General features: G+C 40.4%; 1 protein-coding gene across 1 annotated transcript; it reads left to right on the top strand.

The window, feature by feature from the left end:
* Window positions 1-1482: 1482 nt before the first annotated feature.
* On the top strand, window positions 1483-16386 carry KLHL31 (kelch like family member 31). Its single transcript, XM_036249339.1, has 3 exons — window positions 1483-1617; window positions 12548-13752; window positions 15456-16386. The coding sequence occupies exons 2-3, from the start codon at window positions 12581-12583 to the stop codon at window positions 16186-16188; spliced, it is 1905 nt and encodes a 634-aa protein (XP_036105232.1). The 5' UTR covers window positions 1483-1617; window positions 12548-12580; the 3' UTR covers window positions 16189-16386.
* The last annotated feature ends 3935 nt before the right edge of the window (window positions 16387-20321 follow it).

The following is a 20321-nucleotide window of genomic DNA, read 5'->3' as shown; positions in this document are numbered from 1 at the left end:
CAGGAGAACTAGAAGCCAAAACATAGTCTTGGAGTTGGAAAAATATCAGAGATCATCCAGTGCAAGTGCCCAGCCAGAGGGAGAGTCCCTTCTCTGTCACCCCAGCCCCATAGCTTCGTTTCCTTCCATCCCAGTAATCACTGGGAACTGGACCCTTTTCTTCATTAGAACCCATATTTATCATTAGAACCAAGCTGTCATCAGAGTTTTCCTTTCTTACTTTAAAATTGGTTCCCTGGAATTTCTACCCACTGGGCCTAATTTTTGAAACCTTAAGCTACAAAAATTTTAAATGAATCTCCTTGCTGCACAACAGCCCCCCAAACACGAGCATTCAGGAGTCTCGTGTGTCCTAAGTTCTCTCTCAGTCCTACCTTTCTGCAGATGGTCCCACGATGCACAGCTCCGAAGTGCTCTTCATTCCAGCCATCTCCTTCAGGATGCAGAGCAATTTCTCAGTATGCCAAGGTCTCAACGCAATACTTAAAACGTGTTCTGACTAATGAAGAACAGCCAGAACATTTATTTTTATTACTAACGTTTTTAAAAATTGATTTTGAGAGAGAGAGGAAGGGAGAGGGAGAGAGAGTGAAAAACATCAATGTGAGAGCAAAACATCCTTCAGCTGCCTCCCTCACAGCCCCTAACAGGGATCAAGCCAGCAACCCGGGCATGTGCCCTGATAGGGAATCAAATCAGCAACCCTTCGGTGCACAGGATGACACCCAACCAACTGAGCCTCAGGGGCCAGGGCCAGAACATTTATTTTCCATGATCTACTTTTCTATTATTGCAGCCTAATATCAGGGTAACTTTTTTAGCAGCCACTTCACACTCTTAGTGCCTATTAAAAGCTTGTGGTCAATTATAATCTGAATTTCTTTTCCACAAGAAGTGTTACCAAAGTAGATATTTTCTCAGCCTGCATGTGTACTGGAGTGTGTGTTGATCCTAGACCTCCCTATGAATCACTGGATAATCAAGGACTGGTTGTGAACTTCACTCAATTGACTAGATGTTGACTCTGATAATGCTAGTTCTGTATGTGAGGTACCATAGACAGCACCTTGTCCTCCTAAACATGTGCTCTTCTTCTGAAGAACAGTCTATTTATAAACTCAGTCTTCTCAAAGGACCTGAGGTGACCAGGCTATTGACCTTTCTAGAAGTTAATTTTTTATCCACAACTTTCCCTTCCAAGTACATGTGTTCTGATCCCTGCTCCCAACAATTAAATACCTACCTAATTGATTTTCTTTTCTCACACCCAGGTTGATTGAGGTCTTCAAAAAAAAAAAAAACTTGTCGGGTCCAGAAACCCAACCCCTCTCCTCCAACCAGAACTCCGCCCTCTGCCCCGGGGTGGCCTGGAGTGGAAGGCCAAAGAGGGAGAGGAGGGCTCACACAGCCAGGCCACGGCGCAGGCTCAGCTGCTCTAGCCCGTGGGACTGCGAAGGGTCACTCTAAAAATTGCTGCTGGGACTTGTCAGGTGGCTGCCGGTGGCTCCCCACTGGATTTTCCTTCTCCCTCTCTCTCTCTCCACAGATTCTTCCCAAGAGGAGCCTGCTGCTGACACTTCATCATCACAAGTCGGGGACACCACTCAGCACAGGAGGGTAAGGAGCTGGGGCCACACTCTCCAATTCCTCTCTTCCAGATTCTGCAGAGTGTCTGGTTCTGCGGGTGGGAGAGGGTGGCGGGTCTGAGTGTTTGCAGAGCTATTTCACTGAAGGTGTCCACAGCTGGGTCAGATCGCTCCTGTCCCTGATCTTAATTTGGGAGCCAGAAACCCTTTTCTGGAAATCGAAGGAATGTAATACATTAGGTGAATGTCATACATAGTCATAGAAAGTCACGAGGGGGTGCTTTAAAATAGTAAAGCTACTTGTAACTACTAACAATAATTTTAAGTCTCTAAAGTCTGAGGTACGTTTTTCTTCTATTTTATAGAGAAGAGGGGGAAATTAAAATGTTTAGGTGTTGTTCACAAAGCTTAGATTTCTTCTCCATTTGTATCAGGAACCATGTAAACATTTGGTACCCAATAACTTTAGATAAAGTGCAATTGAAATTGGTACCCCCCCCAAAAAAAATCAGAGAACTCTTTCAATTTTCATAAATATAACCTATTGATAAAATAGAAATCTCCCTGCAAAAAAAGAACAAGTTTGGAATTTATTTCTAAAGCAAGTTTTTTGTTCTAAATGTGCACCTACGGTTATACGGACAAAGGTTTTAGATGAGAAATCATGTTGGAAATGAAACAGCAGAGTGGGAATCTCCCCCCACCCCTCCCCATCTTGGACTGAACTTAAAATGGCAAAGCAGCGGAGCGGGCGCAGCGTTTCTATTCCGGGAACCGGCGCTGATGAGCCGGGACAGATGCAGCGCTTGGAATGCGGCCGGAGCAGGGAGCGCGGGCAGCTGATTCGCCCCTTTGGCAGGAAGGCATTCTGGGACCCCAGCTCATTCTGGCATGGCAGTGACAGTGACACTGTAGCACACATGGCTTTTCAGCTTGCCCCGTGTAGACTCTCCCAGGAGGCAAGGGTGGAGGGCCGTGGGAAAAAGAAGGTTCTTCCACATAAAGTGACAATTCTTTTCTATGATCAGTTCTAGGAGCTTTTCATCTGAGACCTGTCTCAGGCCAGGAGGAACTTGACTTTTTCACGTGCACTTGCCCACTCGTGGAAGAGGGTAGAATTATGTTACCATTTCGTGGCAGCATCATTCTCAGTCCAGTGGTTCTGGATCTGTTGTGGTTTGTGGACCTTTTTGAGAACCCCATGAAAGCTCTGGGCCCATGCTACAGAGAAACACGCATAAACACACATGCACAACATGTTTCATAGTATTCCGGAAAATGTCATGGAATGCATGCACTCAGCAACCCAGAAAAGTGTGCTAGATAAAACACAGGACACCCAGCTACACTTGAATTTCAGATAACTCACATACCAGTTTTTAGTATAAATAGGTCCCAAATATTGCATAGGATATACTTATACTAAAATATGATTCGTGGTTTATCTGAAATTCAAATTTAACTGGACATCATGTATTTTTTTTTTTTTTTTCTAAATCTGGCCACCCAGACCCAGATGCATGACTTTCAGATGGAGAATGCCCTGTCTCAGTTGGTTTATCCATGTCTGGTCATGAGTTGATTCTAGGGTTCTAAAAGGCTAGATTGGGGGTGGAAGTCATACAGGACCAGACAACTCTACCAGCATAATCCAGCTGTTTATTCTTAATTCTCTGTAAAATTTTAGAACTGAAAGGTACACATCTCCTCATTTGACAAGTAATTAAACTGAAATCCTAAAAGGTTGAATGTGTTGCTACAGGTCCATCAGCTGGTTAAAGCAAAGTGAACACTGAAACCCAATTTTCAGTTCTATGGCAACCAAGGAGACATTAGTCTTAAAAAGGCCAGTGTTGCTAAGTGGTGAGAGCGTGAGCCCTCCTACCAAAGGGCCCTGGATTCAATTCCCAGTCAAGGGCATGTACTTGGGTTGCAGGTTCAATTTCTGTTTGGGGGGCGGCGGGGGGTGGGGGGGAAATATATGGTGTCACATCGATGTCTTTCTCCCCCCAACCCCAGATAAAATATTCTTGGGTTAGAATTAACAACAACAACAAAACTACATATCTAATCCTCTCTCCCCCTAAACCCACCCCCTAACCTTAACACACACAAAACAGACTAGGAAAGAGAAAGAGCTATTTTAGTAAAATTTTTGACTAAACCAAAACCAAAAATTGGAGCACTAGGTCCTTGCATCCTATATCCAGGGTTGGAAAACAGAAGTTAAATTGATGCATAGAGTCTGTCTGTACACTTTATCGATAACAGTCAGGCCCAGGCCTCTAGCTAAGTTAAACTGTAAGAATTTGATAATATTTGTCTTTAAACAAAATTGATAATTCCACAGTTAACCTAATACTTATAAGGAAGTATTTATTCTCTGGTCAACAAATTCATGCAAGACCTCCTTGAACCTGTTTCTATTTTTGGCTTACCTATCTATTGGAGTTTTATATCTTCTACCCCTAACAGGATTAATAAATCCATAGACTCACCCTGGCCAGTTTTCTCAGTGGTTAGAGCATCAGCCCACGGTCCAGAGAGACCTGGGATCAGTTCCCACTGAAGGCACGTACCTCTGTTGCAGTTTATTCCCAGCCCCGGTTGGAGTGGTATGGATGGCAACCAGTTGATGTGTCTCTCTTATTGATGTTTCTCTCTCTCTCTTCCTCCTCTCTCCCTTCCGCTCTAGCTAAAGATAAATGCAAAAATGAACTCGGGTGAAGATAAAAAAAATAAAATAGATGTAAGATAAATTTATTTGGGGACAGAGTCTTTGGGTTTCTTTCTTTCTTTTTTTTTTTTTTTTTATCCTCACCCAAGGACATTTTTGCATTTATCTTCAGATAGAGCAGGAGGGAGAGAGAAAGGAAGAGAGAGAGAGAAACATCAATGTGAGAGAGACACATCGACTGGTTGCCACCCACACGACCCCAAACTGGGCCAGAGACAAACTGCAACAGAGGTACGTGCCCTTAGCGGGAACTGAACCCAGGACTCTCAGGTCTGTAGGCCGACACTCTAACCACTGAGCCAAACTGGCCAGGACTATCTTATGTCTAAACGAGCAACTCATTTATTTCAGTGTTTGGAGCTATAAAGAATGATTTCATGTTTTTCATATTCAAATTTTGAATTTAAAACCTTAGTCCTACCTCACCAGTCTCTATATTCTGCTATAGATTTTAACCTACCCTGGATTTAAGGGAGACAATACAGGGGATCAGGGGTCAATCTGGGTTTGATTGTGACCTCGTGTGACCTTGGATGCATTTTCAAAACTCTCTCTGAACCTTAATTTCCTCATTTGTAAAATGAACTTAAAATAACCTACATTTTAGGATTTCACTGATGCTTAAACTTAAGAAATAAAATCATACAAAATACATACCCAGGGCTCACCATATAGTAAGCCCTCAATTAATAAATGCTAGCTATGTAATTATTCTTTTAGGTAGAAATGGAGGTAACAATTTACTTTTGATACATAATATAGATTCATGCTTGGTGATTTATATTTAGGAATTATTTATTAACATATTTAAATCTGGCAAACCCAAGAGATGTTAAAAAATGTGGTGGTTCACATAACTGCCCAGCTGTTAATCGGGTGTTGACCACATGACACGGTCATCATAGAAATGTCATAAGAGCCAAGATCTGCAGTGGGCGGTGGGAGGAGAGCATGGAACTGCATCTCTGTTACCCTTCTGCCCAGTGTCTAATGGAGGAGACCCAAGAAGCTGCTTTGGGTGATAGTGGATGGGGCAGAGAGGGGAGGAGGCTGGGGTGTCCATGACCAGAGAAGGAGAATTCTCTGGGTGCCCTCCACAGAATGAAGGGATAGCCCTGGTAGCATAGGGAGCCTCTGCACCTTGTGCAAAGTCTCTTCTTTCACCCAAAAAAGGGAAGGGACTGAAATGGCTGCTTATCCCATTACACAACCTCAGCTGCTGTGGCTGGACCTGCTCTCTCCACCATGCTCTACTATGGTAGGGGCCGTGTGAAAAGTGCAAGCCACTAATAGTTTTGGGAGTGGGGTGGGGTACTCTGTATAGATCATCCTTTTTTTTTTTTTTTTAACCCAATGGGCAACTCATTAGAGCCCCCTGGGTTGGGAAGGAGAATCAAGCCCTTTGTTGTGCTTTAGCAAAAACAGAAACAGTCTTAAAACTCTCCCAGCCATGGGCAACTTGTCAAGGCTGTGCTCCTCACCATCTAGACCATAACCCCAGTCAAACCATCCCTTCCATATGGTAACCATGGTGACTGCCCCGGCTACCAAGCCCAGAGACTCCCTGAGCAGCTGGCCACAAGGCACTCACTTGTTTAAAAAATAAATAAATAAACTTAACAAAAATAACAATGAGCCCTGTTGGTGTGGCTCAGTGGACTGAGAGGTCCCAGTTCAATTCCCAGTCAAGGCACATGCCCGGGCTGCAGGCTCAATCCCCAGTAGGGGGCGTGCAGGAGGCAGCCAATTGATGTTTCTGTCTCTCTCTCCCTTCCTCTCTCTCTAAAAAAATCAATGAAAACATATTTTAAAAAATAACAATGATAATTAAAACCTCCTTTCAACTTTAAGTTAATATATAATTGAGTCAATAAGAATAGAATGTTTTCAAAATGTATTACTCAATGTCTAGCTATACTCTAGGTTATATATGAACATATATATCATTTTTGTAACCTTTTCCTTGCAGCCACTTTTGACTGTCATTGTGACCATCATTGGTGATCACTAATAATATGACCAGGGGTGCACAGTGAACATTTGTATAATTGTAGGAAAAACAGTAACAGTTTTTGCCCTGACCAGTTTGGCTCAGCGGTTGGAGCATTGGCCTGCGGACCAGAGAGTCCTGGGTTCGGTTTCCGCTAGGGGCACGTACCAAAAAACAACAACAACAACAAAAGGTGAGAGTTCCTGCACAAATTGCTTTAGACTATATACTTACATATGACCTAGTGACTGAGTAATACATTTTGGTAAATATTCAGGGTTTTTTTCTATTCGTCTTCTAGTAGCCCATACAATCAACCTCAAAGCCCAGCACCATCACCAAATGAGTAAAAAGAAGTGAATAAAATTGTTCCACTTTACTTTCACACATCTACTTCTAGGCTGCCTTTTTATAACGTCTTCCTTTTAAGGTCGCCCTTGCTCTTCATTTAAATGTGATTGTGGGAAAATACCGGTTGATCAAGCGACCTGGTGAATGAATGTGTGTGTGTGTGTGTGTGTGTGTGTGTGTGTGCGCGCGCCAGCGTGACATGCCTTGTGTCTATACTCTCCAGAAAGGCCCCAGTGTGAGGGGCCTGGAGAATTCTCAAAGGCTTTCCTGTCTTCTAGTGAGAACAGAGCCTCTTGGGTGTTGATCCCATAATGAGGAAGCTAGTCGTCTCTGTAGTAGGGCCCGGAGCACACAATGCAGCTGCCCTCACCACTCTCACTAGCTTGCAGTCCTCTTTCAACTGAGAAAAGCAGTGTCTGGAGCCCCAAGCGGGCTGCTGGAAATGGAAGAGCAGGGCCTGTGGAAGAGTATTTATCAGGCTCTCGGAGCCAGAGAACGTCTCTGCAGCCTAGAGGACATCAGAGCTTTGCCCAGCCGCAAAGAAGTGGCCCTGATCCTCAGACCCCTCTGAGGGTCTGCAGTGACCTTATTGAAAGAACATGGCACACACTGAGAACACCTGGGCAGGTGAATGGACAGCCTCACCTTCGAGGTGCTGACCTAGGAACAGAATATTATGGCTGCTCTAGAAAAGACAGACAATTTATACATATCTGGGAAAATATGGCCACCAGGAAAGGAAATTGTCCACAGGCTGTGATTTTAACAGTCTCTCTTTTTTACCACATTTACAATGAATTTATTTTACTAAATGTTTGAGATTTTGGTCACTCCTACTTATGGCAATTAATTAAAAATTCACCAGGAATCTGAAGATGGTTAGGTTAGAACTTCACTTCCTACTCACTCCTTTTATTTTTTATTTTTGTGATGACAGAGTGAGGCTTCTCTTCCATTTTTTAATTGAGTTTACTGGCATTACATTGGTTAATAAAAGTATATAGGTTTCAGGTATATAATTCTATAGTAATCAACAGTATATTGTATTGTGTGTTCATCATCTAAAATCTAGTCTTCTTCTGTCACAATGGTTTCCTGCCAATGGTTTCTCTCTCTCTACCTCCTCTAGAGAGAGCTAGTTACTTCGGCAAAGTGATTTAGAGGGCTCTAAAAGCCTTCTTTTATTTAAAGATATATATATATATTAAAAATTTTACTAAAATATTAATAGTACTATTAAAATTAAATATTATTTAAAGAATAAAATATATACAAGGGTGGGTAAAAGTAGCTTTATAATTGTAAATATTAAAAATTATTATTTATTAATTATTGTATTATTTCCCATATAAACAACTGTAAAGCTACTTTTGCCTACCTACGTGTGTGTTTGTGTGTGTATTCCACAGTGGCTACTTTTAGAAATGTGTATGTGAGTCACAGAATGACACTGATAAAAAAACAAAAAAAAAATCCACCCAAAAATGTGCATATCTGGGAGGAAGAGTAGGTATGTTCATTAATTGATTAGCTTGGATCATTTGTCAAACCAGCTAATGTATTCCCTAGTAGAGCCCTGGGGAAATGGGACACAGGCAAGAGAATTCAGATAGAGAGGGGCAGGAGGCTTTCCATGGGAATGGAAGGGCATAGGCCAGACAATGAAGGAAGGAGAAGGCAGCAACAGGAAATAAGAGAAGGAAGGCCATGGAAGAACTTTTACTGATTTCACTTAGGTTGACCTCTTCCTTCCTGGAGATGTCTGAATCCTTCTCCATTACATACTAACTTAACAAATTCCAACCCTTCCTGGCACACAGCAGCCTGTATGTATTGGCCTAATATTACCTGCCCAACTGTCTCCCTCATGATTTCAATCACCTCAGTCTGCACGCACTCTGCTGAGTCATGCCTTCCTGCTTCAGCGTGAGATATTTCCTCTACTTCCAATGACCTTTGCCTCCTCTACCTATTCCTCTTATAAACCCCTTGGTACCAAGACTGACAAGATTCTTGTTACCAGCAAACCTTCCCATCCTAACACCCCTCCATCAAACGAGTTCCTTTAACTTGAATCTTTAAGTCCAGGCTCATAGATTCAGCCTATTCCGTGTAATCTGTTGTTTTGCTTACACAACCTATAACCAACTGTTCCAGATTTTCCAAACTTCCATGATTGCCCTTACCATTTACATCAAAATAAAAATAATCTGTTCCTTGGCCTATATAATTGCACAAATTCCATTTCTCTCCCTGGTATTTTCAAAATTCCCTTAGAAATGTTTATATATTCCAGAAATCTTTCCTGGTTGCCATTTGCCGATTCGCAACCTGTGTCCCTCTGAATGCTTGTCCTATGCTCCTTATGATTGCTTCTCCACAGTGTGAGAGATTTATCTGATTTGCTTTACCCCAAAGCTTAGCAGGTTACTTTCTTTACTCCCAAAGACACAACTAACAAGAGTTGTTGATTTTAATGAAAACGATTCAAGTTTTTTGAACACTCACTTTTTGCCAGATACTCTGCCAAATGCTGTGAGTGTATTTCCTCACTGAGCTTTCGCTGACAGCCCTGCAGACTGGCACTATTATTATCTTCACGTTAGAGGTAAGCCAGTGGAGACTCTAAGAAGTTAGATAATGTATCTATGGCAAATCACACTTCAGATAAGTAGTGGGGCTGGTATTTATGTTGTATTTTCATTATCATTCAGTTTGCAATATTATTTCCCTTGCGATTTCTTCTTTGACTCATGGATTATTTAGAAGCATATTGTTTAATATGCAAATGTTGGTGGTTTTTCTAGATAGCTTGTTGTCATTAATTTCTAATTTAATTACATTACGATCAGAGAACATATCCTATATGACTTCAATGCTTTTACATTTACTCAGACATGTTTTGAGGCCCAGCACAGAATCTATCTTGGTGAATGTAACATATATACTTGATGTTCTAGAATATCAATTAACTAAGGGCGATTAATAATGTTGTTCAGATCATCTATACCTTTACTGATTTTTTTCTAGTTATTCTATCAGTTGCTGAGAAAGTTATTAACGCTTTCAAATACAACTGGGGAATTGCTTGTTTCTTCCTTCACATATTTTGAAGCTCTGGTATTTGCATATATACATTATGATTGTTGTATCTTCATGATGATTTGACCTTTTTAATCATTGTGAAATTCCCTTTTTATCACTGGTAATTGGTTTTTTTTTTTCCCCTTAGAGTGTATCTTTTCTGATATTAATATAGTTACTCCAGTCTTCTTATGGCTACTATTTCTGTGGTAAATCTCTTTCTACCCATTTATTTTTTTATCTACCTGTGTCTCTATGTTTATAGTGAGTCTCTTGTAGATAGCATGCATTTTTGGGTCTTGCTTTTGCCTTTTTTTATTTTTTACTTTTTTCTTTATTGATTTTTATAGAGAGAGGAAGGGAGAGGGAGAGAGAGATAGAAACACTGATGAGAGAGAACATCAATTGGCTGCCTCCTGCATTGCTCCCCACTGGGGATTGGGCCCACAACCTGGGCATGTGCCCTGACTGAGAATTGAACCAGCAACCTCTTGGTGCATGGGTCAATGCTCAACCACTGAGCCACACCAGCCGGGCATCATACTTTTGCCTTTTAATTAAAATGTTTCATCCATTAACATGTAAAATAATTATTAATATAATTGGATTTAGGTTTACATGAAATTATTTTTCTGTTTGTCGCCTCTAATTTTTATTCCTCTATTCCGACTTTTCCTGCTGTCTTTTGAATTCCATCTAAATTTATCTATTGGTCTTACAGATATACTTTGCATTCTTTAAATGGTTGTTCTATGGCTCTGCTGTCCAATACCATGGTTATCAGTCACCTGTAGCTATTAAACACTTAAAATGTGGCTAGACCCAAATGAGCTCTGCTGTGAGTATAAAGCACACTCTGGTTTTGAAGAGTTAGTATTAAAAAAAAAAAGTAAAATATCACATTAATAATTTTATAGCAATTGCATTTTGAAATGATATGTTGTATACAGTAAATTGAATAAAATTATTCTAGGTAGTTTCATTGTGAGTATCTTGGCCAGAAGCATTTTTGCCACAGAACTAATTGACAATCAGGCAACTTCACAGTAAAAGATAAAAGAATGAAATATAAAAGGACAATAGAAAGGACATGATGAAATCTGAAAAATTAATAATGAAATAGAAGACTTTATTGCAAAAAATGTAAATATATTGTCTTTGAAGGCTTTCATTCATAGTATTTTACTTCTTTTCTTTTTCACTACAATTTCTTCATTAAGAGAGGTATCAGTTTCCAACTAAAGAAGATAATAAAATGCTCTTGAAGACTGTTGTGAATTAGTAGCTGCCCCTTTCATATTTACCATAGCTTGGCATACTTCTGGTTTTGATGGGTGGGCGGGATGACCATGCTGACTGAAGGACTTGTAAAAATTGATACGTTACCATTTTCCAGTATAGTATACAAGCTGGCTTTACACATAGCTTTGCAGTCTGGCTTTATGCATAGTTGTTTGAAGACCAGACCACTAGATCTACCTGTCACAGTAGAGACCTTTATGAGAGCTAAGATTTATGTAGTATAAAAAAAATGGAGCATGTGAAAACTTTCTCAATGAAGAAATGAAACCAAACTGTCAATCAGTTATTTTATCTTTCATGGCAAAATTGCCTACAGCCAGTTTGTTATACAGAAAAATGTTTGCAGAGACAATGCTTGGGGCAAAGATGTTTACTGCAAAACTACTGGACATAGAGTACAATATATTACTATAATTAATTTCACTGTTTCTTTTTACCTTTTTAGTATGGCTCCTGGAAATTTTTAAACTCATATGTGGCTCATTTATATTTCTATTTGACAGCACTACCCTAGTGATTACAATATGTAAAGTTAAATTTTTCATAGTCTCTGCAGTTAATATTGTACCACTTCACATAAAATATAGAAGCCTCGCCCTGGTTGGTTTGGCTCAGCGGTTGGAGTGTCGGCCTGCAAACCAAAGAGTCCTGGGTTCGATTCCGGCCAAGGGCATGTATCTCGGTTGGGCTTTGTCCCCGGCCCTCGTAGAGGTTGTACGGGTGGCAACCAATTGATGTGTCTCTCTCACATCTCTCTCTCTCTCTCTTTCTCTCCCACTCTGTCTGAAGATAAATGTAAAAATATCTTCAGGTAAAGATAAAATAAAATATAGAAGCCTTGCCACTGTACAGATTCATTTACCGCCATCACCCGCGCTCTGTGTTGTCATTGTCACATGTACCACATCTACTCACATGATAAATCCCATAAGACAGTGTTACCATTTTTGCTTCGAAGAGCCAAATGTATTTTAAAGAACTTTAGAGAAAAAATAGTTTCTTATATTTACCATCTCTGATGCTTTTCATTTCTTCCTGAAGATGTACGTTTCCACTGGGCTTCTTTTTGGATCTCTCTTTTCCAGAATTCCCAGTGCACTTTCCAGTGCCTGTGGTTGCCACAGATTCTGTCCTCTTTAATGCTGCAATCCTTACTCCTGGAGTTGTAGCTGCCCTGGGCCGTACCAATTGCAGCTTGCTTATACATAGAATGCCACCAAATCAAATTGTTTTTAAAAAGACAAATTTTGCCCGGCTGGTGTGGCTCAGTGGATTGATCATCATCCCATGGATAGAGAGGTCCTGGTTTGATTCCTGGTCAGGGCACATGCCAGGGGTTGTAGGCTCGATCTCCAGTGAGGGGTGTGCAGGAGGCAGTCGATTGATGTTTCTCTCTCTCATCAATGTTTCTCTCTCTCCCTTCCTCTCTAAAAAAAAATCAATAAAAACATATTAAAAAAATAATAATAATACTATTCCTTTTTTTCTTTTTTCTAGCAAGCTCTTGCCTGTGACCGTGTGTTCGCCAACATGGCCCCCAAAAAGAAGACTGTCAGAAAGAACAAAGGCGATATCAATGAGATGACCATAATTGTAGAAGACAGCCCCCTAAACAAACTAAATGCTTTGAATGGGCTCCTAGAGGGAGGCAATGGCCTTAGCTGCATTTCTTCTGAATTAACAGATGCTTCTTATGGCCCCAACCTCTTGGAAGGTTTAAGTAAAATGCGGCAAGAGAGCTTCCTTTGTGACTTAGTCATTGGCACCAAAACCAAATCCTTTGATGTTCACAAGTCAGTGATGGCTTCATGCAGTGAGTACTTTTACAACATCCTAAAAAAAGACCCATCTACTCAAAGGGTGGATCTCAATGATATCTCACCCCTGGGCCTGGCCACTGTCATTGCATATGCCTACACTGGAAAGCTGACTCTCTCCTTGTATACAATAGGAAGCATTATTTCTGCTGCTGTTTATCTTCAGATCCATACCCTTGTAAAGATGTGCAGTGATTTTCTGATACGAGAGATGAGTGTTGAGAATTGCATGTACATTGTTAACATTGCTGAAACGTACTCTCTGAAAAATGCAAAAGCAGCAGTCCAAAAATTTATCCGGGATAACTTCCTTGAATTTGCAGAGTCAGATCAGTTTATGAAACTCACATTTGAGCAAATTAATGAACTTCTTATAGATGACGACTTACAGTTGCCTTCTGAAATAGTAGCATTCCAGATTGCTATGAAATGGTTAGAATTTGACCAAAAGAGAATGAAATATGCTGCAGATCTTTTGAGCAATATTCGATTTGGTACCATCTCTGCACAAGACCTGGTCAATTACGTTCAGTCTGTACCAAGAATGATGCAAGATGCTGATTGTCACAAACTTCTTGTGGATGCTATGAACTACCACTTACTTCCATATCATCAAAACACATTGCAGTCTAGGCGCACGAGAATCCGCGGGGGCTGTCGGGTCCTCATCACTGTTGGGGGACGACCAGGCCTGACTGAGAAGTCCCTTAGTAGAGATGTCTTGTATAGAGACCCTGAAAATGGATGGAGCAAGCTCACAGAAATGCCAGCCAAGAGTTTTAATCAATGTGTGGCTGTGATGGATGGATTTCTTTACGTGGCTGGTGGTGAAGACCAGAACGATGCAAGGAATCAGGCCAAGCATGCAGTCAGCAATTTCTGCAGGTACTTGATCCTTTATTAGGAACTGAAATGGTTCAATAGTATGAGGAAAGTGCCCCGACAGAAGTAAATTAGTCATGCCCATTAGCTTAGGTCATTAGCTCAGTAAATTAATAATAATAATAATGCCACATTATATATATAACACTTCACATTATATAAAGTACATTCATGTACTATAGATTTCTGAATAAGCCTGTGAAGTGAGCAGGAAACATAGGATTATTATGACTTTACATGTGAGAAATCTGATACCCAGAGAGGTTATACCACTACTAAATGACAATCTACATTTTTCTCATTTCTAGTCAGGGGCTCTTCCTAACATACCGATTTTCTGAAAGACACTTAGTACAAATTTAGTTTTTAACACTGAGTGATAAGAAAGATTAAAATAACATAACATTATTTTTAAGTGACTTATTGATGACTGTCAGATTTATAATTGGCAAATAGACTGAATTCATTAAAAATGTGGCAGCTAATAAATTTAAAATACTTATTTGAAGACTAAATCACAGAGAAAATGTCAGTATTTTTGGAACATGAAGAAAGAGTAAAAGACATCATAAATTCTTCAGAAAATGGAATTCCAGTGCCATATTATTTTTGTATATTTATGATTAAAAAATTAAACTTCCATATATACGAAATATTCAGGAAGTCATACTTTCAAAGTCCAATATAACTAATGAGTAGTATCTGAAACTTTGTACAGTATGTGATGAAAAAAATTCTTCAGTTCATTGTGTTACTTAAATGAATTCAAACAATCAACTGATTTTTATCCCTTAATATATAACTTTAGTTACGTTTTGATTTAGAGGTTAAATGGGACAAAGATGAATGAATATCAAACTGATGGAATAAGTTCTGTGTTTACAATACTTCAAAATTATGTAAACAGGAAAGCACATTTTATTATAACTGCTTATTTTCCTCTATTGATAATTCAACTATTAGTACTGAAGTCACTATTTTTGCAGTATTGATTTTAATGCTTATGGTATAATTACTTTAATATTGAATGCTGAAAAAATATATCCCTACACTAAAAAATTATTACCTACTAAAAAGTGCTAGAAAATAGAGAAGTATCAAAAGTTAAGGCTTTGTTAATGCTTTTGAACATGAGTCCCATTGATCTTATTCTAAACAAATGATAGAAGACTTGTTGAGTAACAGCTTTACTGTTGCAATGGCCAGGATAGAAGTATGAGGGGGTTGTGAGAAATGGAGAGATCCGATTAGTCAACTTCTATCTTAATTAAGCAGTGAGAATGAGCTAGGGAAGATTGGCGTCTGAAGGTGTGTGGAATTGACTTTAATATGTCAGTGTTCCGTTTTCCGATTGCCACCAATATCCAGTTCCTACCCCCAACCCCACACGAAATTTCATAGATTCTACTGGATGATGGATATTTGAATATGGAGGAAAGGGAACTAGCAGACCTGTCTCTGTAGGGTCTTCTCCCAGTGGCCCAATAAAGGAAGTAAATTAATAAACAGGAGGAGGGGAGTCACTAATGGCTGCCTTACTTTTAACCAGTGTCACACTTTTTTACCGGTTGAAAGAGAAACACCAGCCTGCACGTGAAGAGCTGCGCTGTATCAGTAGCCTCCTTGCATGGATAGTGTCAAAAGTCTCCTGTTATAGTTTGTGGAGTAACATGGGTTCCCTGTCACACTTCCTCTGCCATTCCCAGATATGACCCCCGCTTCAACACCTGGATACACCTGGCCAGCATGAACCAGAAGCGCACGCACTTCAGCCTGAGCGTGTTCAACGGGCTGCTTTACGCCGTGGGCGGCCGCAACATAGAAGGCAGCCTGGCCTCCATGGAGTGCTACGTGCCCTCCACCAATCAGTGGCAGCCCAAGACGCCCCTGGAGGTGGCGCGCTGCTGCCACGCCAGCGCGGTCACCGACGGCCGAGTGCTGGTGACCGGCGGCTACATCGGCAACGCGTATTCGCGCTCGGTGTGCGCGTACGACCCGGCCAGCGACGCGTGGCAGGAGCTGCCCGGCCTGAGCACGCCCCGAGGCTGGCACTGCGCCGTCACGCTGGGCGACAGGGTGTATGTGATGGGGGGCAGCCAGGTGGAGCCGCGCGGGGAGCGCGTGGACGTGCTGACCGTGGAGTGCTACAGCCCCGCGACCCGCCAGTGGAGCCACGCGGCGCCGCTGCCGGTGGGTGTGAGCACCGCGGGCGCCTCGGCGCTGCACGGCCGCGCCTACCTGGTGGGCGGCTGGAACGAGGGCGAGAAGAAGTACAAGAAGTGCATCCAGTGCTTCAACCCCGAGCTCAACGAGTGGACAGAGGACGACGAGCTGCCCGAGGCCACCGTGGGCGTATCCTGCTGTACCCTTTCGATGCCCAACAACGTGACCCGGGAATCCCGAGCCAGCTCGGTGTCCTCCGTGCCAGTCAGTATCTGAACCCAGGTAGATGCGGAGACGCGGGAAGAACAAATATTTATTCGTGGTTAACCTCTGAGTTAGCACAAAGGAAAATATATAACATTTACTACAATGATTTATTTTAAAATATATCGAGGCATACGTCTTGATGGTTTTAAATTCCTGGTATGGCATTATCTACCTCCTCTCTCTCTCTCTCTCTCTCTCTCTCTCTCTCTCTCTCTCTCTCATAATCTCATAATTCAGGGCCATAGCCAACAAAGAAAAATAGAATTTATTTCAGCGGCCACTGGGTGGCAGACAGAAGTCGTTTGTGGGCACTCTTCCATCCTGGCACGTTTCCCAAACGCAGAGCGGTTACACCCACATTTGAGATGTTCCCTCTAGGCTTTAGTACACATGACATTTAGGTGAGCAAGCGATTTCACGTACAAAGTTTAGTCACCTCTCTCTTTTTTTTCTTTAGGAAGTTGAAAATATTCATTGATAGGTTTTATTTTAAGACGGAACTCTATATCCATAAAGACTTAAGATTTAATTCTACATGTCAATGCAGTTTCTTTTCCTGTATATGACAAAGGATTTTGACAGGCATGCCATGACAACTCCTAAAGCTTAAAACAAAATCAGACTGGAAAGTAAAGGGGCTGTCAAGGTGGTACCTTTGGTTTATCCCTGAGCCCCTTCTTCCAGCATGTCTCAAGCCCTAGTGTATTTCCATCATAAAATTCTGCTCTCAAAGAAGGAACTGATACTACTCGTTTCGTTTACAGTGTAAATTTTAATCATTTTGTCTTTTCTCGTAGAAGTATTTGCCCTTTGACCCATGCTCCTTATTAAAGGAATTGCAGGTAACTTGGGAGTCTTACTCTCACCCTAAAACCTATACCAAGATGATTAAAAGCAACCTTGACCCTCATGTAAGCTCTAGGAAGAACAACAAATAAAGCTATGTCCTTAAGAATCATTAACTTAAAGTTTCTATAGTCTGAAGGTTATGCAGCCAATAACAATAATTTTTTTTCTCCCACTCTTTTATATAGATGGAAATGAAGGAAACACTTGGAATTCTTGGATTTGGTCATAACAGGATGAATGGGTTGTCCTGTTGGTAAAAGCCATTGTTTCTCATTCCAGTCCTCCTGGTTTCTTAATTTAAAATCTAATACATTCATTTCACGTGGAAAGATTAAAATAATATATGCCTATTCTAGTATATATTTTAAACGTCATCTGCTCCAAATTAGCTTTGCAAATTAAAGTGTATCTACTTGATATCACTTTTCTTATTCTTGCCAAGTTTTGGAGCAAGGGAATGAATGTAGTAAATGATACATATTTTCCTTTCTTATAATTTATTACTTTATTCTTTGATAGTTTATTTGTTTTGGGGAGGAAGTGGCCTTTCAATTATGGGTTATATGCAATTGGATTTTGAAAAATAAAACAAACTATTTAAATGGTTAAACATGAACTATATGGAAATATAACTGGGTTGTTAATAATCCCATCCTCTCCCACCTTGTGTAGATAGGTTGTTGCTCGAGTTACAGTATTTATATTTAAAATATTTTATTCGAACTGTGAAAAGTGGTTCATGTAGTACACTTTGTGGAACAATTTTATCTCATTGCCTCTTATGAAAAGTTCAATCTCTGTGTATTTAATGGTAACACTCAGGTAAAGGCTAAAACACTAAGTTAAGTGCAAGATATTAATTTAAAAAAACACTGGACTGCTTCTTCACTCCACACAGGGCATGAGGAGCTTCTCCAAGTGCAAAGCAGACCTACAGGCTCCTGCTCCCTTGACTCATCCACCCAGGTCAGAAAATAAAGCTGTGTGTGGAACTAGTTTGTGGAGCAAGTTAAATCGCTGAGCTCTCAAATGATCAATGTCAAACATAGATCACCTGTTATCCTGCAGCATCATTGGTAAAACAAACTTTTCATAATTAATAAATTACTTTGGCCACAACTTACAAAGCTTATGTGAGGCAACGGTAACATATTTTAGTTTGATATAAATATATGTTCTCATGCACTTGAGAAGCCTATAGTATATTGTTAATTTTGAAAGGAAAAGAAAGGTGATTTATTTTGGATTACAGATCATAAGTGGCAAATAGAAATAATTCCATGATGCACATTAATAGTTGTGTCTCCCATTGAAATCCTAGAAGTATTGTAGCATGGAGGACCTAAGGCTTAGAATGAAATAGGAATCAATCAATCGTGACATTTTATCAGAGAGGATTGAAGAGAGATGCTAAACATAGAGGATTTTTCATCTGCCGAATCTGGATAAGATCAGTGGTGCAAAAACTTGGCAGTGGCTTTCTAGAAATGAAACTGGAGACATGTCAGAGCTGGAAGAATCATTTCAAATGACCATTTAATGAGTTTTCTACATCATTTGTCTGAAGACTCAGAAAATACACATTTCTGAGCTTACCAGGTTCCTGGGTACATTTCAGTTCTATCTTTTGCTTCAACAATTATGTCAATAAATAAAGACCAGGATGAATTTGGCATGCTGGAATGTCGGACATAACAAATTGGAACATAAGGGTTGGTGGAAGTTTTATATCTTGGAACCTCCTGCACTAACAACTGAAAGACATGAAAGTATACAGAATCCGGATATTGTGTGTCACCTTTCATGTGTAAGTGACCCAACAATGGAAGCAGTTGCTCCTAAAAAACTTGACAGTTTCTCCATGTTGCCCAACTGGAAAATGACTTCATTTTTATTATGTTTGAAGCTTACATTCAATTACACTCCCCAGTCTTAGGATCTAACCCTGTATCTCCTTTGATTTTTCTGAAAATTTTGTGATGCCGGAGCCCTGTGATTAAATAAAAGTATCAGTTCAGTGTATCTGAGAAATAGCCTGTTCAACCCAGCTGCTGACATAATGAAACTCAAGCTCTCTTTTTCTGAATGGGCCAGAGACCTGATCAGAAAGTCTCCAGGAAGCCAGACTTTAATGTCCATTTTCAGTTAGGCTCCTGGTGCCCAGTTGTCATCCCTGATGCCTTAGTTGCGCTCAGTGGCATTGAATGAGTTTTAGTTTTACTTCCTAGGTTGTAAGAATGGTGATGAGTAGAAAGTCAGGGGTGGTGCAGAGTAATATAATTCTAAACAATGATTAGGTGGTAGTGGAGTGTTGTGAGTGAGGAGGTGTATTGAGGTAACAAGGAAGGGAGACTGTACTGAACAGCTCTGCGGTTGAAGGGCAGGGCAGCAAGCACAGCAAGTGTATTTTATAAGCATGCATGTAAATAGAGATCTACCTGGAAATATGTGTTAAAAGTTCATTTTCTTTTGCTGGTTATCCTGACCAAATATCTTCAGAACTCATCCAAGTTGCTAGAAAAAAGAAACTAAAATCACTTCATTTAATTAAACTTTCCCTGTGTGTCACAGGAATGGATTTATCTAATCTCTGAATTCTTCTCTGAATCAGTGTTCTCTGAATGAGTTAGATCCCCATCCCAGCCGCTGGTGACCATGTTCCTAGCATAACGCAGCATTGAAAGGAATTATGTTTCGGTATCTCTTTTCATACCAGTAAAAACTATAGCTTAGTTACCTAAACACTCCTCCATGGTAATTATGAGAAAAATATTAAAAATTTACCCTCCGGCACATTCAGAAGGTAAAGATCATTTAAATTTCCCTCTCAGTGAATGTGAAATAAAATACCTGCCTTGGAAACTCCTAAAAAATGTATTTACTCAGTAAATTTGGGGCAAAATTTCTTTGTTTGCTTAAAACATTCTGGTACTATATAAGGAACAACAAGTTAAAATGTATGTCGTGTTTATAACCTCATCACCATCAATAAAGCTGCTTTCACAAAGCTCGACAGCGATCAAACGGGCCAGTTGAAGTGTCTTTTTGTGATGATCGGGGTGGGGTTTTCCCCTCTATTTGGCTTTCATGATGACTCACCCAAATAAAACACAACCACCAAAAAAATGGCAAATATTGAAAAGCTGCTCCAATAGCTTGAAGACAAATGAAAGAAAAAAGTGTATAACATCAATAGTGACTTGGTTTATAACTTGGACAAAAGCCAATTCAGACAAAAGCCTAAGTCTGGTCTATCTCAGCATTGAACACTTAGAAGTCATAGATCAAGCGCG

Source organism: Molossus molossus, unplaced genomic scaffold, assembly GCF_014108415.1.
Source record: "Molossus molossus isolate mMolMol1 unplaced genomic scaffold, mMolMol1.p scaffold_m16_p_8, whole genome shotgun sequence".
NCBI classification, from domain to species: domain Eukaryota; kingdom Metazoa; phylum Chordata; class Mammalia; order Chiroptera; family Molossidae; genus Molossus; species Molossus molossus.
The sequence above is the reverse complement of the archived record's forward strand: the minus strand, read 5'-3'. Positions and strand labels throughout refer to the sequence as shown.

Coding starts and splice junctions, on each gene's coding strand:
- KLHL31 (XM_036249339.1), top strand. CDS start 12,581: ATGGCCCCCAAAAAGAAGACTGTCAGAAAGAACAAAGGCGATATCAAT. Junction 13,753..15,455: donor GCAGTCAGCAATTTCTGCAG/GTACTTGATCCT, acceptor TGCCATTCCCAG/ATATGACCCCCGCTTCAACA.